General features: G+C 43.2%; 1 protein-coding gene across 2 annotated transcripts in view; it reads left to right on the plus strand.

Annotated features, from left to right (window-relative positions):
• The window catches only part of TBX4 (T-box 4), a 50,091-nt gene that overhangs the window by 13,070 nt on the left and 9,429 nt on the right, over nt 1-27,592 (plus strand). For both annotated transcript variants that reach the window (XM_027870498.1, XM_027870499.1), the window contains exons 4-5: nt 7,000-7,119; nt 9,829-9,976. In XM_027870498.1, the coding sequence (XP_027726299.1) occupies nt 7,000-7,119; nt 9,829-9,976 (268 nt within the window). The remainder of the gene's footprint in view (nt 1-6,999; nt 7,120-9,828; nt 9,977-27,592) is intronic.

Here is a 27,592-nt window from a genome sequence, read left to right on the forward strand (position 1 = left end):
ACCTGAATTAAGTGATCTTTGCCATTGTTCTTAGACACAATAGGTCTATTCTACTGTAGTTGTTGCGGTTCTGTTCACTCCCCTTTGCCTATTATTTCACCCTTCTATCCTCACCCCTGCGATGTTCACCCCTGCCATTTCTAAGCCCTTCGAATCTCACCTTACAGAGTCAGAAGTACTACCCTTGGAAATAGATTCCTATGAAGACCAAAGGAGAAAGGAAGGGCATGGTTTTGTTTTGGACCCCCGCCTCGTTCCCAGGAGTTCAAATCACTTACTATCTGTATAACCTTGGCCAAGTCGCTTCACCTTTTTGCCTCAGTTTCCTCATCTGTAAAATGAGGGTGACAATAATAGCTGTAGTGCTTACCTCATGGTGTTTTGAGGCTGAAATGAGATCATGTATGTATAATGCTTGCAAACTTTAAAATCCTATATAATCTCACCTATACATAAGCTCACCTACTCCAAACCCCAATCAGCGTGGTTTCTTTCAGGTTCTGGCACCCTGGTCAGTGGTTGTTTTCACAGCTGAGTTATTTCTGAAAGAAAAGGTTTAAAATGAAAGTTTGGTGGTTTTTGGGGTCTCTCTGGGTACTTATATAGGGATATTAGCTGGTAGAATGAGGAGAAAGGAGAATCAGGAGGTTTGGGGAGATGATTGTGATTCTAGGAACTGAGTATGAAGGAAAATGGATTCGTCGATAATAGCTTCTTTATGCAAGTCAGTGAAAAGTGCCTCAGAGCAATGGTTTTTATCCTGGGGTCCATGGACCTCATAGATTGGGGGGGGTGAATTATACCTTTGTTTTGACTAACCTGAAATTTCACATTTCCTTCAGTTTTGAGTTTTGAAAAAATTATTCTGAGAAGGGATCTTTAGGCTTTGCCAGACATCCAAGGGGTCCCTAGAATGAAAAAGTTAAGACCCCCTGTCTTGGATAATTTCTTTTCTTTTCTCTTCTTCCTTTCTCTCTGGCTTTTCCTTCCTTCCTTCCTTCCTTCCTTCCTTCCTTCCTTCCTTCATTCCTTCCTTCCTTCCTTCCTTCCTTCCTCTGTCTCTCTTTTTTTTTTCTGTCTCTCTCAATCTTTCCCTCTCCAGGTAGGAGTTAAATCAGATCACCTCTGAAGTTCCTTACTACTCTAGGGTTCTGTGCTTTTCTAAATCCTTTATGGTGGCCATGTTGTCATCATTCCCCCCAGTTCTGGCTTAAGGATTGCCAAGAGAATCCTACCCTTCTTGCCCTCTGGCAGCCTCAGCATACAAAGTGGCCTTTTCTATTTGCAGCTGTGAAATGTATTGCCCAAATGCCCACCTGACCTCTTCTCCCCCTCAACTGCTGCCACGGAGGCCTCAAGGAAGCTTATTTTAGCAGGTCATTCTAAAACCATTTGTGAACATGAAATAGATAAAGGCCCCTGTGCTCGTCAGCACTACTCACTCATCTTAGGAGCCTGTTTGGTGATCAGAGGGGAGAGCCCAGCTTTCATCTCCTTCCTGGGCCTGGATTCGCTTGTTTATGCTCCTGACTGGGCAGTTTTGGTTATGGTGCAGAGGGAAGTACTCCATCTGCCCAGATGGAAGGGGGCTTGGGAAAGAGGAGGAGCTTTTTCTTGAGGCTAGGTCCATTGGAGAGAAAATCCCACCAGTATTCTTCCTGTTAGAACATCTGCTGGATGATTTAACCTCCTTCCCTCTTTTCCTCACCCTGAGACAGTGAGCTTCCTGTTCATTCCCTCTTGGTCTGGGGAATTTGGGTGCATCTCATAAGGCATAAGTAAAAGTAACACTTTTGAGGATCACACATGATCTTTGGGCCTCATGGTAGCCTGCGAAACATGTAGCATGAATATTATTATCCCCATATGACAGTTTAGAAAACTGAGGCTCAGAGTAGGAAAGTTCCTTACTTCAGATTGGTGAAAGAATAGAGGAGAACCCAGGCCTTCTCATTCCCAGCTGTTTCTACCACCTTTGAATTCCTTCCTCAGCATGGTCAGTCTACCCAGAAAATATACTAGTCAGTGACTAGCTCTCTCTGACTTAAAAGTCAGAAAGGGATTGTAGACTCTAGCTCCTAGTTGTTGTTTAGACATTTTTCAGTTGTGTCCAACTCTTTGGGACCCCCCTTTTGGGGGTTTTCTTGGCAAAGATACTGGAAAGATTTGCCATTTCCTTATCCAGTTCATTTTACAGATGATGAAACTGAAACAAATAGGGTGGCTTCCCAGAAATTCCTGGCCTTAACTTTGGGGGATTGGGGAAGTCCCTGGAATAGTCTGAACATCACTTTAATTGCCTTCTCATTCCAACTAAAGTATCCTCTCCCTACTGAGGCCTTTTCCAAACTGCCTTCTACCAAGGAGCCACCAGCTACTGGGACAGGGAATGATGAGAAAGAAATGGGAATCAGAAGCCAAGGTATTGGGGTTAAATAGAAATAAGGTCCTTTACACTCTGGTAATTAACTCTCCCTCATTGGAAGGAGGCTAGTAGATTATTCTAGATTATGGAATTTTAAAGCTGAAAGAGAGCCTGGAGAACATCTAGCCTAAATTCTTAATTTTATAGATGTGGAAACTGAGGCACAGAAAAAAAATGAAGTGATTTGTCCAAGATCAAGTAAGAGTTGGGAGATCATCCAATATAATTTCTATCTGGAGAGAGATAGACTGAGAGAGACAAACAGAGAAAGAGAGAGGGACAGAGACAGAGACGAATGAAGGAAGAGAGGGAGGGAGAGAAAAGGAAGGAAGGAAAAACTAGTGAGAAAGAAAGAAGAAAAAAGAAAAGAAATGATCTAGGACAGGGGTTCTTAACCTTTTTATATTAGGGACCCCTTTGGAAATCTGGTGAAACCTACAGATTCCTTCTGCAGTTAAATGACTAGTCCAACATCAGGTAAGAGTTGGAATTCGAATTGAGGTCTTTTAATCCCAAGTTCAGGAAATCTTAATAACCATTTTCTCACATTTGAAGGTACGTCAGGCATTGTAAAGTTTTCATGTCTAGGAAGTTCCCTCTGGCTATAGTCTCTATCCAAAATAAAAATTGATACCAGCAATGAGACTTAGAGGCAGGCAGGCATACGAACTATACCCCTTTCAACAGCACCATTTCCCCATCTCAGTCAAAGCAAGAATAGGTTGGGAGAGGGTTTGTCTGACTTAGCTATCAAAAGCAGATTAATGCAGCATGTGGAGGTGTCCAAAGCAAATCCTCCCCACAGAGACCTCTTTCATTGGCATTTATCTGTTTATTAGGGGTCACATTCATTCCCTAACCAGAAAAAAAAACTGGCAGAGGATGGAGGGGAGAATCATGACCCTGACTGTACTTCTGGGAAACATACTTTCTCCTGTACTACCTTCCCCTTCTTCCTTTGCCTCCCCACCACATAGATGTGGGATAGGATATAGAGTTGTTTCCTTGATTGGATTCTACTAGGAGAATAAGGAATCTGTTTCTACTGTGGAAGCAGGGTGTGATATCCAGCTCCCTCCCCTCCCTCTCCACTCCCACATTGCATGAATATGGTTTTCAGATCTTTCATCAGCCTTCCTTACTCCCCCTTCTCCTGGATATTCCAGAAGGGGACACTGGCAAGGATCCCCCACTAAGCCCTGGACAATGCTGGTGTAGGAAGAGAGGAATTGAGGTAGACGGGGAGAGGCCAGAGAAAGCCTTCATTCCTGGAGCCTGAGTCCAGCGACACCTCTCTGGGGCTGTTATCAGTCAAGAATTTCATGTGTATACGTTATCGTCCTGTGGCTCCATGTATTTATTGAAGGGGCCCTAGTCACAGGACACTCTGAAGGCAGACACATCCATCCCTGGTACACTGGCCAGGCTGGAGCCCCAGCTCTTTAAATGCCTTTTAAAAAGCACTTAGTGAAGTCAGCCTGGACGCTTTAGCAGCTGAGATGAGGTGTAGCAAGAACAGTGGGAGGGAGGGATCTAGACAGATGCTGCTGCAGGCCTTTTCCAGAGAGTACCTTTGGGTTGTCTCATTTCCTTCTTCCGAAGTTCAACAAACCCATTCCACAGGCCTCCTTACAGCTAATCCTTCCAGGTCATTCCAGAGGCCTTCTTAGCAAAGGACGCTAGAGGAAGGCTTGCCATTTTTTTTCCTATTTCCCCTCTTTTCTCCTCTCTCTGTCCCAGAAGTAGGAGCAGGTCCTGGGTTGACTGAGGAGGGTCCCATGTTTGTACAGGTGCCTACTGGGGATTTGGAAAACTAAAGAGGGAAGGGGCAACTTCCCTCCCCCAACCCAACTTAGAGTCTGAATGTACAATGGCTCAGAGCAATACCCCCCCACCCCCGACTGCTGCTGCCCAGACTAATTACGTGGGAAACATCTGGAATGTGTGCAGGGCATTGGTGCAGGGGGCTGAGGCCTGAGCACAGCTGGATCTGACTCCATTTTGTGTGTCTCTCCCCACGTGAATACAAAATGGTGGCCCAAAAGACAGCAAGATCCCTTTCTTTTCCCTTCAGAGAATGGGTACAGCTTCCCCTCTCCATTCAGCCATTTGTCCCTTCCAATCCCCACTCCAGCTTCAACTTTATATACCCCTAGACCACCATAGGAGGAGCTCAGAGCAGAAGCAACTCTAGGTTCCCAGATGTGCATCTGAGAACACCCCAGTGCTAGGGTGTGTCTGAGCTTGAAACAAAAGTAGACATTAGGGATGCCCCACACACTTCCTCTCACTCTGAGCATGGGGATGAGGGGGGCTAACAGTCTACACATGTTAAAATACTTTTGATTGACATCTGAGACAAATTCTTAGATGTCTTTTTCAAAGTTCCTAGGCTTGTAATTGGAACTTCATCTCTCTTTCTTCTCTTTCCACAACCATTGAAGCTCACTTACTCTGTCTACACTGGCACAGCACTGGTTATAGGTCCAGTATGATTACTTTTCCTCTGTCCAGTTTTCCCTCTAGCCCTTCCATGTGGTCTCCCCAAAGGCCCTGGCAGCAGACCCAGCACCCATCATGTTTGGTCCATCCTTGCTTTCTATCCTCACCAAGTAGCCTGCTCAGCCTTCTGTGTTGTTTTTGGAAGTCCAGGCAGCTAGACATACCAAAGCCAACAGCCTGGGTTACTCCAGGAAATAGGTGGTTCTTTTTGTCCATTGATAACACAGTGTGTATGGGGGGGTGCAGAAAAGGAGGTGAGTTTCTCGTGTCTGTAGAACTGGGCCTTGGCTGCCCATGGCCCTGGGTGGGACATCAAAGATGTGAAATTGCAGACAGAGTGAAAGAAAAGATTCCCTTTCATGAGTCAAAGAAGGAAATGGGTCCTCTGGAGCTCAGATAACTGCTCAGGGTGTCAACTACCTGATAATAATGTCCTGATCCCCCAGATCCACACAGCTTTTGTCTACATAAGCTTCCAAGAATGATTCTGGTTCCCTATTCACTCCAGGGAGCTTGGAGTAGAGATGGAGGAGTAGGGGAAGAGGTGGCCAGAACCATTCAATCCAGCCCACTGCTGATGCTTCATACATCATTTGTGGCAAGTTTAAAATCTTGGGCAGACATGTGACCCCTTCCTTCAAACTCTGGTTAGTAAGGCTGCTTTCCTTGTCTTTCCATATATCCATGTTAAGGGAAGGTATAACCATTTTCATGTTGGTCTGAACAAAATATAATTGGGAATATTAATCTACTTTAAATATATACATATGCATATGTAAATATACATATCTCTATCAATTGTCCATCTATTACCTCTCTATCATCAATTTATCCATCCATCTGTTATCTATCTACCATCTATCCATCATCTACTATCTATCTATCCATCTATCATCTATCCAACATCTGTTTACCTATCTCTCTATCTATCTCTCTCTCTATCTATCTATCTATTGCAGCCTGATGTAGTGGCTAGAAATCTGGTCTCAGAGTCCAGAAGACCAGCCTTATCACATACTGCCTGTGTGACCCAGGATAAATCAGTCAATCTCTGTATCCTTGGGCAATTCATTAAGACTATAAGTTGTTGAGCACATTCTGACCTGCATTGATGGAGGGAGTTTTCTCATCCAGGAATTCCCTATCCCAACAAAATCATAGGTCCAGTCTTTATCCTTCCCTGTGTGTATGTGTGTAATTTCATGAGAAGCAGCATGGCATAAGGTATTGAAAGGCAGCTAGGTGGTGAAGTGGATAGAAGGCTGGACCTAGAATCTGGAAGACCTGAATTCAAATTCTGCCTCTGACACATACTAGCTATGCTACCACGGGCAGGTCACAGAACCTCTTCTTGTCTCTGGCAACTCTCTAAGACTATAACTTATAACTTAATCATTGATTTGAATGTTTGGAGGGAGTTGACATAGGCTTAGACCCCTGTGTGTGTTTCATATATTTCGAAACTAAATAGAAATTTTGAAACGATTACCCTCTGGTGTGTTAAGTTAGGCTGCTGTTTCTTTTTCTTTCCTTTTCTTTCTCTTTCTTTTTTTTTTGAAGGCAGTTGGAGTTGAGTGACTTGCTCAGGGTCACACAGGTAGTTAACTGCTGTTTCTTACATTCATGTAGATAATTGAGAGTTGTCTGTAGGCACAAAGATTAGTGTGATCTAAGAGTTTTCACAGTGGCCCTGAGAGCAAAGATGAGCCCTAAACCTTTCCCTGGGTCTGGGAGAGGACTTCAAGGTCATCTGCTCCACTCCATCCCCCCTGAAGTCCTCCAGAATTCAGATAAGTCTGAGACCCATAAACTTGGCATCTGACATTCCATCCCTCCTAGCCTGGACTCTGTGCTTCAATTGGCTGTTCCCGGCCATTGGAAGCTGTATCTCTGGGAGATGGGCATGCAAGTGATTTTGGAAGATCATGTAAGCATGCCTTCCTCAAAGACCTCCCAGTCCTTTTCTCCCTTTCCCATTTCATTCTTCCTAAAGCTCTACATTCATCATCATCATCCTCCATTCCCCATTCTCTACCTGCCTCCTCACATGTCTCCCTTTGACTTTCTCCTAGGAGAATGTTCCCCAGCTACAAGGTGAAGGTCACAGGCATGAACCCCAAGACCAAGTACATTTTGCTGATTGACATCGTCCCAGCAGATGACCACCGATATAAATTCTGTGATAACAAATGGTAAGAGACCAGAGACCCTCTCTGCATTACCCAGTCCTAACCCCAGTTGTGTTATCTCCTCTTTGAACTGATAGGGACTACAGTGAGTTCCTGACTATTCTGTCTGAATTACCCACAGTCCTTTGCTCCTTCTTCCCTTTCCCTCACTTTTGGCCTCTTTACTCCTAGTCTGCCCCTGTTCACCAGAGATGGGGAGGGCGAGGGAGAGTATATTCAACTCTATCTTTTTGGCTACTCTAAGAAAAGACGTAGGGTCAGAATAGGGGTGGGAATGATATTTAGACTAGCAGTAGGTTTCGAGTCCCACAATCATACGATCCAGGGCTAAGTGAAGGGCACTTGGAGGGTGGTAGAGGCTTGTGAGGGAAAGGAAAGCCAGGGATAGGACAGGAGATGCTGACACTAGCTACCTAAGACTGGAGAAAAGGATGGAAATGGCTTTCATTAGGAAATCTCATCATTTACAACTGACACATACCGGTTTTTGTCCACTCAATCTTTATTTCCTCATGTCCCTTTTTATTTCCCAAAACAAAGTAAAATCCACCTGGGTTGGAAAGAGTTCTACTTTTAGACCTGCTCCTTTGCTCTGACTCAGTTTCCCCACCTTTAAGTCTAAGGATGTAGATGGATTTGGAGCTGGTAAGGATCTTCAAGGTCATGGAGATAGAGGGTCATAAATATAGAGCTGTCAGGGTCAGAAGTCAGAGGTCATGTAGTCCAATTCTGCATTTTATAACTGAATAAATTGGGGACCAGAGAGGCTGAGGCTTTCCTAAGGTCAGATAAGTAGTAAATTGTAATCCTGGGATTCAGATACAAGTTCCATGTCTTCAAATTCAATGCTCTTTGCAACACCTTCATTTTCACTTTCATTCAACATCTTCACATTCAAAGGAAACTGAGGCTCAGAGAAAGGTAGGGACTTGTCAAAAGTAAGAGTCACAGCAGAAGTGAACCCAGGTCCTCCGACCCAGGTGTATAACTAGACCCGGAAGTGATGTCAGAAGCTATTTAGTCTAACCTCTCCATTTTATGGGCAGTTAGGTGGCTCCACAGTGCGAATAGCGCTGGATCTGGAGTCAGAAGACCCATCTTCATGACTTCAAATGTGGCCTCAGACATTTACTGTGTGAGCCTGAATAAGTCATTTAACCCTGTTTGCCTCAGTTTCCTCATCTATAAAATGTATCGGAGAAGGAAATGGCAAACTGAGAATCTTTGCCAAAAAAAACCCAAATGGAGTCATAAAGAGTCCAACATGACCAAAAAATGACTGAACTATTTTACAGATGAGGAAAACTGAAGCCAATTGTGTAATATTTTTAAATTGCCACCAGTCCACTCAGCCAGGATGAGTGATGGTTTCTGACCAAGTGGGTAGTAAAGAATTTTGACTTCACTACTAAAACTCTTAGGTAGAGTTTGTTGGGAAGGAGGGCTGAATCTGTAGTGGCTTCTCATCAGGATGTATGATTGAACACCTCCTACATCCCTCAGGGCTCAGGGCAAGGTTAGCAGCCTCTTTTCTCCAGGTAATGCCTCATTTATTCCATTCATTTTCTTGACTGGTCCCATAGCAAATGTTGTTTTCATCTAGCTGTATAGCCTGAGTTTGAGGGAATTCCCAGTAGGATTTGCCAAGGAAATAAATTGAATTTTTGAAGCGTGTATGTGCCTGAATATGCCTGTCTGTGCATGCATGCATGCCAAGTTGAATCAAGAAATCAAGTCAATGAGCATTTATTAAACACCTACTATGTGCCAGACACTGTGCTAAGCACTGGGAATACAAAGAAAGGCAAAAACATAGTCCCTGTCCTCAAGAACCTACAGTCTGATGGGAGACACAACATATAAACAGATATGTACAAACATGCACGTATGTGTGCATGTGTATGTGTGTAAGAATGGGTGAGTGGGTGAATGGAGGACCCTAGTAGGAGAAGATAGGATTGGTAGAGGTGGAGGCAGGGGGATATTTCTCTTTCTGTTCTCAATAAGCATGTGACATAGTGAAAAAACCACTTGGCTTATAGAAAGAAGACCTGGGATATCATGTACTACTTTTTCCTTATGTAACCTTGGGAAAGTTACTTAACCTCTCTGAACCTTAGTTTCCCCAGTTGCAAAAGAAGGAGATTGGATGAGCTGGTTTCTAAATCTTCTTCCACCACTGTCATCTTATAACCATCTGATTCTGAGTTAAGTCTTGGAGCTGGACTTAGGTTCAAGTGCCAAGCACTGACCAGCTTGGAGGACAAGTCTCTGGAAACTTCTCTGGCTCCCCTGCAAGCTTGTAATCTGAATTATCACTAGCTTTGGGCATCAGTAACAATCATGTGTGTCAGTGCAGGAAACCTATCCCATAGGCCTCCTATTCTCTCCTACTTGGGAGAAAAACATGTAGTAAGACAATAAAAGGGCAAAACATCACCTCCTCTGATATGACAAGTTTCTGACAGTTAGTTCATGAACCTGGTTCATTAGACTGTGAGTTCTTCGAGGGCAGAGAATATTTTTTGCCTTTCTTTGTACCCCCAGCATTTAGCCTGGTGCCTGGAACATAGTGAGTGCTTAATAAACACTTATTGACTGATCTGTTTTGTTCAAAGTGGGTTAGGAGCAGGGTCCCCTCTGGGGTTTGCTGGCACCCAATAGTTAACTCGGGGCAGGGGATCCCTAATGTGGGGACTGCTGTATTGGCAGGATGGTGGCAGGAAAGGCAGAGCCTGCGATGCCAGGAAGACTGTACGTGCATCCAGACTCTCCAGCTACGGGGGCACACTGGATGCGGCAGCTGGTCTCCTTCCAGAAGCTGAAACTGACCAACAACCACCTGGACCCTTTTGGGCATGTAAGAGACAGGGTCTCTCCCTGGCTGGTGGCAAGTTAACTATCTGGGCACTGGGAGGTAGGGGTGGGAGTTCACGGGGCTGGGCATCAGCATGACATTCTTTAGACTTTTATTCTCCAAGTTTCATTATTAAGGAAGATGGTACCTCATTTTTTTTTTGCATGCATTTTCTCGATAGGCAATATATCCACCCAACAAACAAGTTTGAGGATTTGATGGAGTACCATACAGGGTTTGTCAGGGAAATAAAATGACATTTTGGAGAGAGAGAGAGACAGAGAGACAGAGAGAGACAGACAGACAGACAGTCTAGTAGATGCCTTTTCAAGCCTTTTCACAACTTTGTTGTGAGATCCCAGGAAGTCATTGAACCATTCAGTGCCTCAGTTTCCCAATTTGCAAAATGAGGGAGAATATTGACTTTATCCATTTCAAAGGGCTTTAGAAAGCAAGGAAGCATTGAACAAATGCAGTGTTTAATTGTCTTGATGCATAGCCTTCTTTGTAAATTTTATTTGAATCGATTTCTTTTGTTTTTCTATTGACTTTATTTCCAAAAATATCCCCCCCACCATCTAGTAAGCCACTCCTTATAACAAAGACTAGAAAGGAAAAAAAAAGTAGCTTAGCAAAACCAACCAATGCATTATAGTATATGCAATATTCCACATCCACAGCACCTCCATCCCTCCCCTCCCATAGTCTGCAAAGAAGGGAAGGAGATGAATTTTCTCAGTTCTTCCCTTAGGGGAGCTTGGTCACTACAACTATAGTTTTGTCTTACTGTTCTTTCTCTTTGTAGTTGTAGTCAGGATATCTATTGTTTTCTACCTTATGGTTTACTTCACTTTGTATTCAGTTCATAGAAGTCTTTCTACGCATCTCTGTATTCTGTGTGGTCATCATTTTTTATGGTGCAGGGATGTTCCATTACATTCAGGTACCACAATTTCTTCCGCCATTCCCCAGTAAATGAGCATTTACTTTGCTTCTAGCACAAAAGTGTCTCTATGAGTATTTTGGCATATATAAGAACTTTTTCTCTTTGATCTTCTTTCTGAGTATATGTGGCTTATGCTTCATATGGATTCTTTGAGACAGATTTCATCATGAAAACAGTTTTTGTGCTTTCCTTCCCCCCCACCTCCAGCCAGGGAATTCAGACTAGCTAAGTCAGTTAGACATTGCCAAATATAACTGGGCAAGTCATTCTGTATTATTAGTGGGAAAAATCAGCTAATAGGTGCCCAAGCCAGAGGGAATGATTTTTGGATTATCCACCATTTGGGATTTTCTACACTGCTGCTCTCCTATCTTTTTGATGCATAATCACGTGTAGACTGTAGTCTGGAAATGGATGATGGGGCATGGGAGGAGGGAAGGGGAGGGGATCTCATGCCTCCAGTTGAGTGCCTGGTATTTCCAGGGCCCTGGGTTCTGTGGGGTGGAGCTCTTTGGCCCCAGAGATGCTGCCCCTGGGCCCCCTTCAATCCAGGGACCCGCCCCTCACAGGTTGCATAAGCTCATTATTTTCCAATCTGGCTCTGGCAGGCCCATTAAAAAAAGGAGCGTTTTATTTGGAAAATCTTAATTCATGTGTATTGCAGATGTAGGCCTGGGGAGTACTCGGTTATCTGCCATGGCACAGAGGGCCCCCGGTCTGTCCTGGCAGTTTTGTGGATATTGAGGATAGAAGATTTAATTGTATCTGCTGTGCACATACTATGCAGACAGAAATGAACCCAGTGTGTTGGTGGTGCTGCTCTGTGTGTGTGTGTGTGTGTGTGTGAGAAAGAGAGAGAGAGAGAGAGAGAGAGAGAGAGAGGAGAGAGGGGAGAGAGAGAGAGAGGAGAGAGGGGAGAGAGAGTGAGAGGAGAGAGGGGAGAGAGAGGGCGGGAGGGAGGAAGGTAGAGAAGAGAGAAGAAAGGAAAAAGGAGAGGGGGGGATGCAGGTGTGCCTCACTTTGTGCAACAGATGTGTTCCTGGAACGTTGTGTATAAGCCAAATTGTTACATATCTCAAATTTCCCTGCAAGAGACATCAGAGAGACTTTATCTTAATTTCGAATGAATCTTCAGTTGACTGGCTCTTCCAAGTAGTGCATTTCTCTGTATGGGCTGCCAGCGTGCCCTCCCCAGGGAGGTAATATTGTGTAAACATCTAGCAGTACTTGAGGAACCGGGTTTTAAAGGAATGGAAGAGATCCTTCTGCAGGGGAACAATCGAATCCTTTATGCAGCCATTTTTTTGTGAGCGTATCTCTTGGGCTTTGCTAGAGTGGGGCCCTGCGAATACAAGGGCCTGTCTGACAAATGGGATCCAACTCAGTCTTACAGACATTTATCTAGCCTCTCCTGGAAGCTAGGCTGTGTGTGTGTGTGTGTGTGTGTGTGTGTGTGTGTGTGTGTGTGTTTACAATGACAAATAATAGCAGGGTCCCTGTTCTTCATGAGGGTGGCCTTTCCTGATCCCTCAGATCAGGTGCCTCCTAATGAAGGATAAAGACTAGCCCTATGATTTCATTAGCGTAGGGAGCTAGCAGCAAGGAACTCAATCTACCTTCTCTGAAATGTGTACTCTTAGGGTAGTGCTTAGAACTCTGAGAGATTAAGCTCACAGCCAGAGGTAGCACATGAACCTAAGTTTTTCCAACTCTGAGGCCACGTCATTTCTCTAACCACTATTTCATGTTATGTCTATTTTGTATGAGAAATAGCAAGGCATCGTGGCTAGAGAGCCAGGCATCAGAGTCAAGAAGTGCTGGGTTCAAATCCTGTCTCTGACACATACTGGCTATGTGACCCCGGGGCAGGTCATTGAACCTCAAAGTGTCCCAGACAAATCTCTTAAGTCCAGAAGGTGCAAATGTGCACTGGTACAGAGTTTCCTCATCTTGAGTTCCCTATACCAACTAAATTAAAGGGTCATGTACTTCCCATTTGTTTTGTATATACTTACATATGAACTTGCTTATTGAATATAAGTTTCCTAAGGGCAGAGTCTTTGTATCCCTAGAACCTAGGATACAGTGCCTGGAATATAATAGATAATTAAAAAAGGTTTGTTGATTTAGAGTCAAGTGGAATGATGCTGTAAGAATACTCAAATTTATAAGCTTAATCACACCTTGACGCCATCTTTTCCCTTTGGTTCTATGATCTTGGTTCCTTGGTCTGTATGACAGCTTTCTCTCATTCTCCTCCAATGGTTCATCTCCCTCCTCCTGTCCCTGAAGTGGAGGTGTCTCCATAGGCTCTGTCCTTGGGTATCTTCTGTTCTCTCTCCACACTAGCTCTCTCCACTGGAGACTTACCTTCAGTTATCACTTCTGGATGACAATGTCTCCATCCCCAATCTTTCTTCTTGAGTTTTGGCCCTCTATGTCCAGCTACCTACCAAACATCTCCACCATCCGAGTTGGACTTTCATTCAAATCCTGTTGACCTTTGGTTCCAAGGCCTTTTTATCCAAAGGGATTGGGCCATCTGATGTTTTAAAGAGGAATTGACCTAGTTGGAGGCCATTACTTCTCTGGTCCTTTTATTTCTTCTCAGGAGCCTTCTTCCCTCCAGTTTCCTGCACCCTAGGCTGAACAATAAGAAAAGGCTGTGCTTATGAACTAATGCCACTTCATGGTTGTTTAGTGGAAAAGGGTGGAAGGATTAGATTAATTCTTTTTGGCCTCAGTGGGCAGAACCTGGAAGAAGCACTAAGGAGAAGTTGCAGAAAGGGAAATGGAGGCCCACAGTTAGGAAAAACTTCCTATCCTTTAGAGATATCCTAAAGTGGAATCCTATGCCTCTTGAGACCTCTTGGATTTCCCCTAGCTGGAAATCTGCAAGCAGAGACTAACTTTTTAAGTTAAGTTTAAGAGAGAAGAATTTGGATTCCGAGGGCCTGGGTTCAAATACTGTCTCTGCCATTTATCACATGTGTGACCTCAGGCAACTCAATTAACCTTTCTTGGGTTTCATTTCCTCATCTGTAAAAGGAAAAAGCCGGACCGCCGGTCTCTGCGATGCGGCTCTGGGACACCTCTCTCTATTTTGGGTGCTTCTCTCTCCGGCTCTGTCTCTCACACAGGCGCCTCAGTAATCCACAAACCCCCAGAGGGGAGGGTACCATTTGGGTAAGAGCTGAAAAGGCAGGATGGGAGGAGTCTGCTTCTGCCAAAACTGAGAAGGGAACAAAACTCTAATAAGGTTTAAAAATGGACCTGGAGGCTCCAGAGAGGGATTTGTCTGCAGCAGCTTTTAATCATGTTTCCCAGTAAAACCGTCAACTCGGCTGGAATTTCGTTCTTTTTTTCTTTTTCTTTTCTTTCTTCTTTTTTTTTTTTTCCAGGGTGGGAGGGGGGGAGAAATCCCCCCCCCTTCCACCCCCCCCCCCCCGAATAAGGAGTAATGGAACGGTCCAAGTTGGGGCTTTTGGACTCTGAGAAGAGCCTGGGAATTTCGGTGGGTGGGAAATTACACTTCTAATGGGGGAGGGAGGTTGGTCTTCACTCCCGAAATACAGGTTTTTACCCCCACCCCTACCACCCCTTGCCTTCCTGCCTATTGGACCTTTCCTCCCCCAGTCTCTCCTCCTGGACATTTTTATGGTAGTTTTGCAAATAACCACTTACTTGGGGCCAGTAAGGAAGTTCTCTGGGCCGTCCTTTGGGAATATCATTCATAACAATAACAATAATAATAGCTAGCATTTATATAGCACTTTAAGGGTAGCAGAACATTTTACATGTGTTTTTTTGTTCGATGCTCACAACAACCTTGTGGGGCAGGTGTTATGATTAGCCCCCATTTTATCAAAGAGGAAAAGGCTACAGAACTGACTCTCCCTGGGTCACACAGCCAGTGTCTGAGGTAGGATTCAAGTTCAACATCTACAGCTTAACTCTAAAGCTCAAAGTCCAGCACTCTATCCATTCTACCACCTGGCTGCCACCCCCAGTTCAATCCATTCATTAAACAAACATTTATGAAGTTCCTGCTGGGTGTTAGTACAATGCTTGCCCTGGAGGATACAAAGACAGAAGCAAAAAAAAAAAAATGCTACATTCATTCATTCAATAAACATTTATTAAGCACTTACTATGTGCCAGGCCCTGTGCTAACCAATAGGGATTAAAAAAGAGAGAAAAGAGTCTCTGCCCTCAAGGAATTTACAATCTAAGTGACTCTCTGGAAGAGAGAATGAGGATGGCAACTTTGTACAACTCTGCCTCCCTTAAACCCAATTTATTCATGAGTCAAGACATCACCTGTGATGTTACTGGTCTTCAAAAATGAAGGACAGAAAACAACAACGATCTAAATAACTAGGTCTAGGCTGACTGGGAGGGAAGGCAGGTCTAGGTAGGTTGATACAGAAGGACAGATAGACCCAAAGGGGGCACTACTGAGTCCTTGAGGCTAGGGTTCTCATCAGACATCATTGCTTTAGGCTCTGGCTTCTTATTGGGTCTGGCATCTCTTTGGTGATAGATTTTGCAATGGCAATGGGACATATCAGGCATCTTTTCCTCGTGATATGTTGGAAAGTTTAACTGGCTTTAGAGTTGTCTCTGTTATTTAGTTTCACTCTAAAACTCAGTAATAATAACACATATTCCCAGAGTGTTTTAGGACTTTCAAAGAGTCTCCTTCTGGAGCTGGCTATCCAGTAATGGATCTCCAGATGTCCCCAAGCACTGAGCAGCTCCACCTCTTCCCACCTCCACCTCCAAGCTGACCTGTCTGGAAAATGCTAGAAAACAAGCTAACCTAAAGAATCTGGAGATGGAAGTGACATTAGAGCCTATCTGGTCTAATTCCTTTCATTTTCGAGATGCAGAAACAAAGGCCTAAGATCACCTGAGTAGTAAGCATCAGAGGCAGGATCTGAACCCAAGTCCTCTGACTCCAGAATCAATGCTCTTTGAAGTGTCTCCATGCTTTAGAAAAAAATCTCTAGAGCTACTTCATCTAACCACCTACACTTTATAGAAGGAAAATAAGACTCAAGGGCAATTTGCCTATGGTCATGCAGCCAAGGGCAGCTAGGTGGCTCAGTGAATAGAGTGCTGGGCCTGGTGTCAGGAAAACTCATCTTTCTGAGTTCAAATCCAACCTCAGACACTTCCTAGCTGTGTGACCCTGGATAAGTCACTTAACTCTGTTTGCCTCCATTTCCTCATCTGTAACCTCCATTTCCTCATCTGTAAAATGAGCTGGAGAAGGAAATAGCAAACCACTGCAGGGTCTTTAACCCCAAATGGGGTCATGAAGAGTCAGACACAATTGAAAAACAGCATGCCCCTATAGTAAGTGGCAGTGCCAAGATTTGAACCTAGATCTTCCCGACTCCAAATTCAGTGCCATCTCCACTATCCCACAGTAGCTTTTCCCCTAGCCTATTGCATAGTCCTACTCTGGGGGCTGTATTTTGGGTAGGAGGAACATTTTCCCCCAATGGAAAGTAACATAAATGGAATTTCAAAACTATTTTTGTGCTAGAGAAACTTAGGTGGGCAATGTCTGAATGGATGCACTGCTTGTGTGGGTCTGGTGTGTTTGTACAGGTGGCCCCAGAAATGTACAAGCAATTGCTTTCTGTAGCAGAGACAGAAGTAGGGCTAAGGGTGTCCTACAGTCATTCCTGTTGGCTGAGGCCTAGGACAACAGCGGTGAATTAGCTCACCAGTGAGACCAGGGAACTGGAGAGACGAAGGTGAGGAGGTCAGCTTTTCATGATGTTTTATGGAGAAAGGACATTAGTTTTTTGAGGGGGGTGGGGTGAGGTGGTCAAAACCAGCCTGGGAAGCCTGAACTGAATCTCCTCAGCCCAGGGAAGCAATAAAGAGGACCCATGCTCGGTTTTGAAATTGAAATGTTGCTGATCCTGGGTCTCAACATCTTTACTTACAAACCTTTTCTGTTAATGAGATAGAGAGGAACGAGAACCTGGGAGACAAAGCCTAGAGCTGTCTCCCTATTAATTCATTTAACAGATTTCCACTGAGTACCTTCTGGGTACAAGGACCTGGGATCCCTCCATGGAGGGTCCCCAGAGAGTTCTAGCCCAAGCTTTTCACTTTTTAGTGAGCATTTCTTTAATTCTAGGACAGTACAGAGAGAGTTGGGCAGTGGGATCCAGCCAGCCAGAGATCTTTGAGCGCAGAGGTTCCCAAACTTATTTGGCCCATTAAAAAAAAAAAATTACTCAGTGCCTCTGCCTGAAAATCTACTTTCTTTAACCCTTTAACAGTTTTTTGAAATTTGCATCATTTCAAAAAAAAATTTTTAAAAGAAAATGACATATCTTAAATTTAATAATTTATTGCACATTTATGGGTTTTTTGTTGCATTGAAATTTTGATAACTCAATATTGCCTCATGTAACTGTATAGTATTGTACTGTAAACAAGCCATTACATGCACGTATTCTTTTTTGTTATTGTTGTTGAGGCAGTTGGGGTTAAGTGACTTGCCCAGAGTCACACACTAGTGAGTGTTATGTGTCTTAGTTCGTATTTCAACTCAGGTCCTCCTTACTCTAGGACCAGTGCTCTATCCACTGAGCCATCTAGCTGCCCCACACACATATTCTTGCTGATACAAGCAGGACTTCCGGACAATACACGACATGCTCACCTGCCAACACTTGCTTGTTAAGACCTGTCATTGGGCTTGACCACTGATCAGTTATACCTTGCATTTTGTGCGTTTACTTGGAAAATAATGTAATCACTACAACTTTAACTCTGTTACACAACAGATGAAATGTACAGTTTTTCAAAATTTTCTTATCTTCTCTTTATTCCTTATTCTTCCACCTTCCTTTTATTTTTATTCAACACCCCCCAATTGTACCCAAGGCTACCACTGCCCCCCCCCATCATTCCAGCGCCCCCCAGGGGGCAGTATCTCCCACTTTGGGAATGTATGAAAATAACAGTTGTTTGACTCACTTCTTTTTTGAACCTTACAAACAATTTGGTTTGTGATCTTGGCCCATTCACTTCACATTTCTTGTCTCGCCTTTAAAATGGTCTCTGCCAGGGCTACCTAGGAAGGATATTGAGGATAGATTGTGGAAGCAGGTGATAAAGGCTTAGAAAGTAATTTTTCAAAATAAGAAACTGAATCTCTTAAATACATTTTTTTAAAAAGTATATGTGAAATTTTACATAGTTGTCTCAACACTGCCTTGCTTATTAATGTCCCCTTCTTAACTTCCTTCTGCTCTCTTCTATGTATAATTTAAACTTTTATTGATACTCTTTCCTTTCTTTTTCTTTCTTTTTTTTATCAATCATTTCCCCCAGTAACTATCCCCTCCCCTCTATAAAAGCCCCTCTTGTAACAAAAAGCTATAGTCAAGCAAAACAAATTCACACGTTGGTTGAGTCTGAACATAATAATAACTAATATTTATGTAGAGCTTTAAGGTTTGTAAAGTGCTTATATACACGTTATCTCATTTGAGCTTCACAACAACCCTGGGAAGTAGGAGGTATTATTATCCCCATTTTACAAATGTGAAAAATGAGGCTAAGAAAGGTTAAATAACTTGCCTAGGGTCACATAGCAAATGCCTGAGGTAGGATTTGAATTCAAGTCTTCCTGACTCCAAATTGAGCACTCTATCTGCTTTGCCACTTAGCTGACACATATGAATACATAGGTTTCTTTCTGCATCATCTCTCTGGAGTTATAATGGGTCACTGCATTGATCAAAAGTCTTTCGTCTTTCAAAGTTGTCTTATTTTATGATATTGTAGTCATTGCATAAATTGTTCTCCTGGTTCTGCTCATTTCTCTTCATTTAATTCTTCCAAGGTTTCTCTGAATCTATTCCTTCCATCATTTCTTAAGGCAAAATAACATTCCATCACATTCATATACCATAATTGTTCAGCTACTCCTCAAATCGATGGTAACTGCCTTAGTTTTCATTTCTTTGCTACAATAAAAAGTGCTATTATAAATATTTTTGTACATATAGCTCCTTTCCTGCTGTCTTTGACCTCTTTGAAGTACATGCTTAGTAGTTACATCACTGGGTTAAGGGCATACACAGTTTAATAATTTTGGAGGTACAGTTTCAGAGAAATTGCTTTCCAGGATGGTTGAAACATCATAGTTCCACCCATAGTACACAGTGTGTTTGTCCTCCCATAACCACTCCAGTATTTGTCACTTTCCTTTTTTTTTTTGGCCATCTACGCTGTGAGCTGGAACCTCAGTTTTCATTTGAATTTATTTTATTAGTAGTATTTTGTACACACCCACACCCACACCCACCCACACTCACTCACACACACACACACACACACACACACACACACACATACACACACCCCTTTCAGCTTTCTTCTATACATTGTCTTCCCCAAGATATTATAAGTATCTTGGGGGCAAGGACTGATTTTCTTTTTTTCTTTTTTTCTTTTTTGCCCTATTTATATCCCCAGGGCTTAGCACAATGCCAGCACATAGGAGAGACTTAATAAGTTTCTTGACTATGACTGACAATTTGGAGCACTTTTTCATATAATTAATTTCATAGCTTGCATTTCTTCTTTTGAAAACTGCCTGCTCATACCTTTTGACATTTATCTACTGGGGAATGCTCTTGTTATACATTTGTATCAGTTTGCTATATATCTTGGATATCAGACCTTTGTCAGAGAAATTTGCTGCAGTTTTCCCAGTTAACTCTTTCCCTTCTAATTCTAACTACATTCATTTTGTTTGTGGAAAAATGTTTCAACTTTATGTAATCAACATTGTCATTTTGTTGGGAAGCCCTCTATCCTGTCTCCTGTGAGAGGACTGGGGAGGTGGAGAAGGGCTCTCTCCTGAGACTGGGATTCACCCCGTCTCTCTTCTGGAGTTGGTCTGGCTTGGTTAGTCTGGTAGGTTTCCTCTGGTGTGTGCCTGTCCTTCTGTAGCCTCTCCAATATTTGTCTTTTTTTTTGTCATCTTTGTAAATCTAATGCATGTGAGCTAGAACTTCAGTTTTCATTTGAATTTATTTTATTATTAGTGATTTGGCACCTTCCCCTCTTCCTTTTTCAACTTTCTATTGTGTATTGTCTTCCCTATTGTATGAAACACAATAGATTAGATTGTATGAAACACTGATGCCTTGAGACAGGGACTGTTTTTCTTCTTTCCTGTTTGTATCTTTGGTCCACTGAACCCCCCTTAACTGAAGTTGCTTGGTATCCTGGGTCAGTGGGTGATGGACAGTCACCCTAGCTCCGGCTTTTATGTATTGGGCTGATTGGTCTGCAGGCAAACTTCTTCTGGAAGAATCTTCTTTTTAATTGGGTGAAAGAGGTCATATGACTGCTATTGGGTGACTTATTCAATAGCTTCCTCCCTCTCCACCTCAGGGGTTGCTCTGAGGGCTCAGGTACTTCAGCTGCCTATGTCCTGGACATCTGTGGGACTGATTCCAAGCTAAATGCAGGTCTGGGCTTGACCTGAAAGATCATCCTGTAAGGAACTGGTCTGGCTTTTTACATCTCCAAAATAGGCGGGTGGGCTTTATTGATGCCTTGTGTTTTTATAACACTCATTTCCAGATAGGCTCAGATCCTCACTCAAGGAATACAATACAAAGAAAACCAGTTAAGCAACACAATCCAATACAGTGACTACCTTTGGCAGTGTATGCAGTATTCTGTACCCATAGTCACCCTCCCTTCCTCCAACTCTCTACTGAAAGGAGTGAAGTATGTTTCCTCAACTCTTCTCTAAATCCTTGTTGGCCATTGCAATTATTCAGCATTGGTTTTTTCACTTAAATGATCATAATTATTGTGTATCTTGTTTTTTTTATTTATTTTCCCATTAAAAAAGGAATATAAAAAATAAATAAAAAGAGAAAAAAGCAACTTATTTTTTCCCTTCCTGAGATATTGAGGCTTTAAGCCTTTGCAATAATACATATAAAATCACAAAATAAACAACTCACATTCCTATCTCACTTCACCATTTATGAAGCATTTTCCTTTCAATAACCCTGTGAGGCCTGTTGTATAAATATCATCATACCCATTTTACAGATGAGGAAACTGTAGTCACTAAAGTAAGGATAGGAGGCTTGTATGTAGAAAACCTTTCTGGGCTGTGGGTTTGAAACTCTGGGAGAAATCACTGTTCTTCTCCAGGCTTCTGCTTCTTCTCACTTTCAATACAGTCTCTGTGGAGTATTTCTCTATGGCAGCTGTGAGAGAGAACTGGCAATTCCTATGATGGGAAAAGTTAGTGTCCTTATTCTAAACCAAGAAGGAATGGTTCCTTCAGTCCTAACCAAGTATGGAACAAATTTCTCAGCCCCCCTCAGCTTTTTCAGGGCTTTTCATTTACCTGGTATTAGCAGTGATCCTCCCAGGTGGAAATGATCTTTCCTTTCTCCAGCCTCACATAGCAAGTGCTTTGTACCTCTCTTTTTAAAAGAAAAAAAGATTTATTGATGTCTTTGGTTGTTACATCACAGTTATTTCCAGATATTGCCCTCCCCATAGGGAGCCTTTCCCTGGTAATAAAGAAAATAACTTCTGACAGCGTATGTAAAATTCCATACTCACCTCTTCAATGAAAACTGGGAATGGTCTTCTCTTCTGTTTCCAGGCCACTCTTTGTTGTTGAGTCATTTCAGTTGTGTGTAACTCTTTGTGATGCCATTTGGGGTTTTCTTGGCAAAGATATTGGAGGGGTTTTCCATTTCCTTTTCCAGCTCATTTGACAGATGCAGAAACTCGGGCAAATAGGGTTAAGTGATTTTCCCAGGATCACACAGCTAGGAAATATCTGAGGCCAGATTTGAACTCTGGAGGATGAGTCTTCCTGACTCTAGGCCCAGTGCTCCATCCACTTCACCACCTAGCTGCTCCTCCATTCTATCCTATCCTATCCTATCCTATCCTATCCTATCCTATCCTATCCTATCCTATCCTATCCTATCCTATCCTATCCTATCCTATCCTATCCTATCCTATCCTATCCTATCCTATCCTATCCTATCCTATCCCATCCTATCCTATCCTATCCCATGCCATCCCATCCCATCCATGGACTCTGTTGTTTTTTGGTGAGGCAATTGGGGTTAAGTGACTTGCTCAGAGTCACACAGCTAGTGAGTGTTATGTGTCTGAGGCCAGTTTGAATTCAGGTCCTCCTTGCTCCAGGGCCAGTCCTCTATCCACTGCACCACCTAGCTGCCCCATAAACATGAGCTCTATAAAACACTGGTCTATTCTATTATAGTTCTATTCTAATTCTTCATGATAATTATTGGATGGTTATTGTATAGTATTTCACATTTGTGTGTTGCTAAAATTCTTCTGTAGGATTATAACTCCAATGAGGCAGTGATCATAGCCCATTTTAAAATCATTTCTTCCACAATGTTTTGCATTTAAATGCATTAATAAATAATTCAAATGAAATATAAAAAAACCCGACAACAAGGAAAAAAACCTTAAAAATTTAACACTATTGAATGGAATTCTTTCTAAAGTAGATGATACTCTTCCCTGTTGTTTCATTTAGAGTAAGTTTGTTCAGAAGGACATCACTTCGACCCTGCTTTAGGATTCCAGATCGTTATTAGTTTGACATCTTGTTGATCTGATTTTGTCAGTGGGTCCCCTCTCCATGGACACAGATCACAATTCTTCCATACCTTAGTAAAAAGTTTTCATGATATTCTAAGGGGGAAAACATTTAATGATGAACTGGTCTGATCATTGTATGATATACACGCAACTTATCACTAATACTGGATTTTGGGTCATCATTATGAATATTCATTATTTTATAGTGATATCCACAGAGGCTATGGGCAGCTAGGTATCACAGTGGATAGAGCATGGGGCTAGGAATCAGGAAAACTCATCTTCCTGAGTTCAAATCTGGCCTCAGACACTTACTAGCTGTGTGACCCTAGGCAAGTCACTTAACCCTGTTTGCCTCAGTTTCCTCATCTGTAAAATGAACTGGAGAAGGAAATGGCAAACCCCTCCGGTATCTTTTCCAAGAAAGCCCCAATGATTCAACAGCAATGGAGTATGTAGAGGGCTTTTTGCCCCTGTGCTAAATGACCCCAGGTTTTTTTCACTTTTTAAGTTCTTCTGACTGCTTTTCATAGATTTTCTCTCATTCATCTCAGGCAAGCTGTCATATCACTTCTTAATATTTTCAGCATCCTTGTCCAAGGTAGCACTCTGCCCTGTCTTCTCCAAGTTTCTGCATCGAATCTGCTGAGGGTTAAGAAAGCATATAAGAAAAGTTGTTAGTATTGTATAAAAAGTTAAGAGTAAGCCAGTGCTGAGTAGAGGTAACTTGTTTTTTCACCTATGTATTCTTCCCTGAATACATAAGCATAGACTTTTTGATATTCTATTTCTTTAACTTCCTAGAATTTTTTTCTTAATTCTGAGTTCATAGCTCAAGCTTAGAGAATTAACCCTGTAAGATAAACAGCATGAAATAACAATTTCTTAGGAATCATATGAATTATTTTTTAAAAATATTTAAATAAATCATGGTAGTAATTTACAAAAGAAGCTTTAGTAAATTATCTGGTCTTCAGTTTCTTCCTTGCCTGGACCTTTCCACTTTGCAACCTCCTTCTCATGTTCAGGGCTGGGGCTTTAGGCATTTGGGTGATTCCTGGGCTAGCCTAGGGTGCTGGCTGGGAATCTCCCAACACTATTAAAATAGATCAAATCCCTCCTTTCCCCTGCCTCCCAAACAATTTCCCAGAATAGGCTTCTATGACAATGTTCCTGTCCTTAGGCTGACTTCTCTCTTTCTTTTTTCTTTGTCTCTTTCTGTCTCTCTTGCCTTTCTTTTCCCCTTTGTCCCCTTTTGTCTTTCTTATGTCCTTCTAGTAGGCACTTAATAGATATTTATTGACTGTCTCTGTGTTTTTATTTCTTTCTCGGTCTCTCTGCCTGTCTTTCAGAACTTTAACCCCATTGCCCCAATGAATCTAAGGCTTGTTCTATCACTATTTAATAAGTGACTTACTTTCCTCCAGACCTATCCTGCCCCCCCAACCCCACCCCATTTCCTGTTTAGAGAAAGGATCTTAGTTTAAAAATTTTGGTTGAAAATTTCTACTCCATAATCCTCTAGGTCTGGTCTGGTCCTTTCCCCCAGACATTCAGGGTTTTGCCTCCTTCATTAGGACGGACAGCCATCCTATATTCAGGATCAACATTATGAATATTCATTATTGTATATTGATAGCTTGCATTAGGACAGACAGCTAGTTAACCAGGGAGTATCAAAATATACAGGGGCCGCAACGCTAAGCATTAGACAGCTGGGAAACGATAAAGATTGTCCATATGGAAGCAAAAGAGGGAGATGAGTAATCAGTGAAAATGGCTAAATAGAGTCATTACTTAAGTACACTGAGGAGACCCTGACTAGCTGGAGGTTGGGAGCATGGGTTATTTAAGGAAACATTCCAGGAGAAGGTGGCCTTGAGGAAGAGGTGGGACTAGCAGGGCTAGCTGGACTAATGGCTCCAGAGTGTGCCCCCATGTTCCCTCTGGAAGTGCTGTCCCCATGGCAACTACCAGCCCCTGGCCTTTCCTCATGTCCTTTGGTGGCTCTTACCACCAAGCAGCTAAACCACTGCCCCTAGGCCACCTCGGTCCACAACCTGGGCATGCCTTTCAGGGGCTGTCCTCCCCTTCAAGCTCCAACAGGGCCAAAAATTAGATTGCCTCCTCCTGCTGGGTTTACTGTACCACTGTCAAACTACCCCTGCTACCTCTTCCCCCAGGGACTGTGCTCCTCACTGCTAGGCTCTTTTCTCCTTGTTTTTGTCCAGACCTGAGACATCACAGGTGCTAGGAACTCCCAGTGAGGAAACACCTCCACCAATGCAAACCAGCAGCTGGTCTCTAGTGTTAGAGAGTTGCTTAGGGCATTGAGAGGGTGAATGACTCATTCAGGGTCACACAGTCTGTATCAGAGGTGAGAGAGACTTGAACCCAGGATTTTTCTCACTTGGGAGGGCTGGTTCTCTGTTCACTCTGCTATGCTGCCTGTCTCCTTTCTTTTATTCTCCTGTTTCTCTATTAAAGTCCTCCTCTGATGTCTCATGGTGTTGTAGAGAACCTCAGAGTCAGGAGGACTTAGCTGAGGAGGAGTCCTTTGACAAAATAACTGACAATATGGGACATCCAGCCTTTGCTGGAAGACCGTTAATTAGGCAGCCTTTCTGTCCTTGAGGTAGCTCTAATTGCTAAGGTTTTCTTCAACCTCAGGCCTAAATCTGTTTCCCTGGCTTACAGCCATTGTTGCTGGTTCTGCCCTCCAAGGCCCAGAAGACCAAGTTTGATCCCTCTTTGTCAAGACATCTCTTTAAACACTTTGACCCAATTTTCCCAGGAAAGGTTCTTGTCTCTTGCTAAGGCTGGTCCTGAGTAGGGGGTACTTCTTTTTTCCTTGCTGCTGGCCAGGTTCTCAGGAGTTAAACTCTTCAAGAGGCCTCAGCATTTAGCCTGTGTCCTCCATGGACCTGTTCTCCCATCTGGAGGAGGTCAGGAGCCAGAGAAAAAAGATCTAGAAAAGGGCACCCAGTTAAAGGAAAAGGAGCTTAAAAAGGGAAGGGATTCTGGCAGGCCTAGCCCAGCCTACCTCAGACATGACCAGCAGCTAAATGGTTACAGACGTGCTGATAAAATGCCCCAAATTCCTAGTCTAGCCTCCGGTGGGGAGGGTGTCTGGCAAATGTCAACAATAAAAAATGCATTTTAATGGCACATAATGCAGCCGCTACCGTAGGGCGGGCCCTGCGAGGCCAGATGAAGCAGGTTTGGGGAGTGGTAACTACTGAAGGACACTCCTTGGGGCTTGGGTACTCTCTACTTGGTGCCCTGCTGAGCTGGGACCCAGAGGACTCAATTCCTCCTCCCCCAAGTCCCAGGGGAGCTGGAGCTGGGAACAAGAGGTGAGGCCTGGGGCATCCTTCTTGTTCCATTGAGTTGAGACACTGGAGACCAGCTGATGTGATAGGGTCAGTAAGTGACCCTGGAGTCTGGTTCATCTGTCTCCTTCTACTTTGAGCTGAGTTAATTCTGCCCTGTGCCCTGAAATGGCAGCTATTATTTTATGGGGTTGGAGTTATCTTCAAAAAACCCTGAGGGTTTGGAGGGAACAAGACTTTTTGGCTTAGAGAGTTCTCTTTCTTTTCTGTAAAGAGTGAGTGGCACTTAGGGTTATAGACTTAAAGCTGAAAGGGACTTTAGGGATCACTACCAGGGGTGGGGAGCATGTGGCCTCCAGGCTACACATGGCCCTCTAGGTCCTCAAGTGTGTCCCTTTAACTGAATCTAAACCCTGCATTGCCACAAGTGCCACATGTGGCCTCGAGGCCGCAGGTTCCCCACCCCTGAATCCAACCCTTTCACTTTACAGATGAGGAAATGGAGGCCCAGAGAGATTCATAGGAGCACAAGTCCCTTAGAGGTCCAATCCCTTCATTTTATAGACGAGAAAACGGGGCCTAATAGGTTCATAGGAGCGTGGCTTCAGAGCTGGAAGGGACGTTAGAGGTCATATAATCCAACCCTCTAATTTTACAGATCAAAAAAAACGGATCCTGGGAATGAAAAAAGAAGAAAAGAAAGAGGGAAAGACAAGATAGAGAAGTAGGCAGAAAAGTCAGGAAGAGAGAGCAGGAATAAAGGGAAGGGGAGGAATAGTTTTACTGCCTGATTCTATGGAGCAGAACAGGTAGTGGGGGAAGACTCGGAGAGGAGAGAAGGTAGAGGTCTAGGTCTAAGGAGCCCCACCCCTCCACCCAAGGCAGGACTCCAAGAGCAGAAGCTAGGTGGGGCCTCTCCTAAAAGAAGTGAGGTCCGGCCACCCCACTCGCCTGGGTCCCTAAGGGAGAGAGAGCAGTCAGGGTGGCCGTGGGCTGACCATAAAGGGGAACCAGCAGTGGTACTGGCACGTTTTAAACCCTGTGGAGTATTTTCTTTGCACCCCTAGCTCTTAACATAGTACTTTACTCCTACTAAGTGCTTGTTGACTGACTGGCTGCAGAGCAAAATGTGCACACTTATGTCAGCATTTAAAGCTCTCCACAATGACTCCCCCTACCTCTTCAGTTTCATTCCCCATCATTCCCCTTCTCATGATCATAACTTCCAGCCAAACAGGACTCTGAACTCAGCAGTCCATCTTCTACCTCAGTGTCCTTGCCTAGGCCATCCCGCATGTACTCTCTCCCCTCATCTTCACTTATCTTTCGTCAAGGCTCACCTCCTCTGTGAGGCCTTAGAATCAATTTATAGCTGGGGAAACTGAGGCACTAAATTAATATTTATAATTATCTTCTAGCATAAGAATATTCCATTATGTTTACATATAACACTTTTTTAGCCATTTCCTAAAGATTGGGCACCCACTTTTTTCCAGTTTTTTCCACAATAAAAAGTGATAGAATAGAGGTTTTTTTGGGTATATTTATTACCTTTTTCTGTCTTTGACCTCTTTGGGATAAAAAAATGTACTGAATCAAAGGGTATACTCAGATTGGTGACTTTTTTGGGTACAGTTATAGATTGTTTTCCATGATGGTTGAACCAACTCA

This window comes from Vombatus ursinus, unplaced genomic scaffold, assembly GCF_900497805.2.
Source record: "Vombatus ursinus unplaced genomic scaffold, bare-nosed wombat genome assembly UNPS02014797.1, whole genome shotgun sequence".
NCBI lineage: Eukaryota > Metazoa > Chordata > Mammalia > Diprotodontia > Vombatidae > Vombatus > Vombatus ursinus.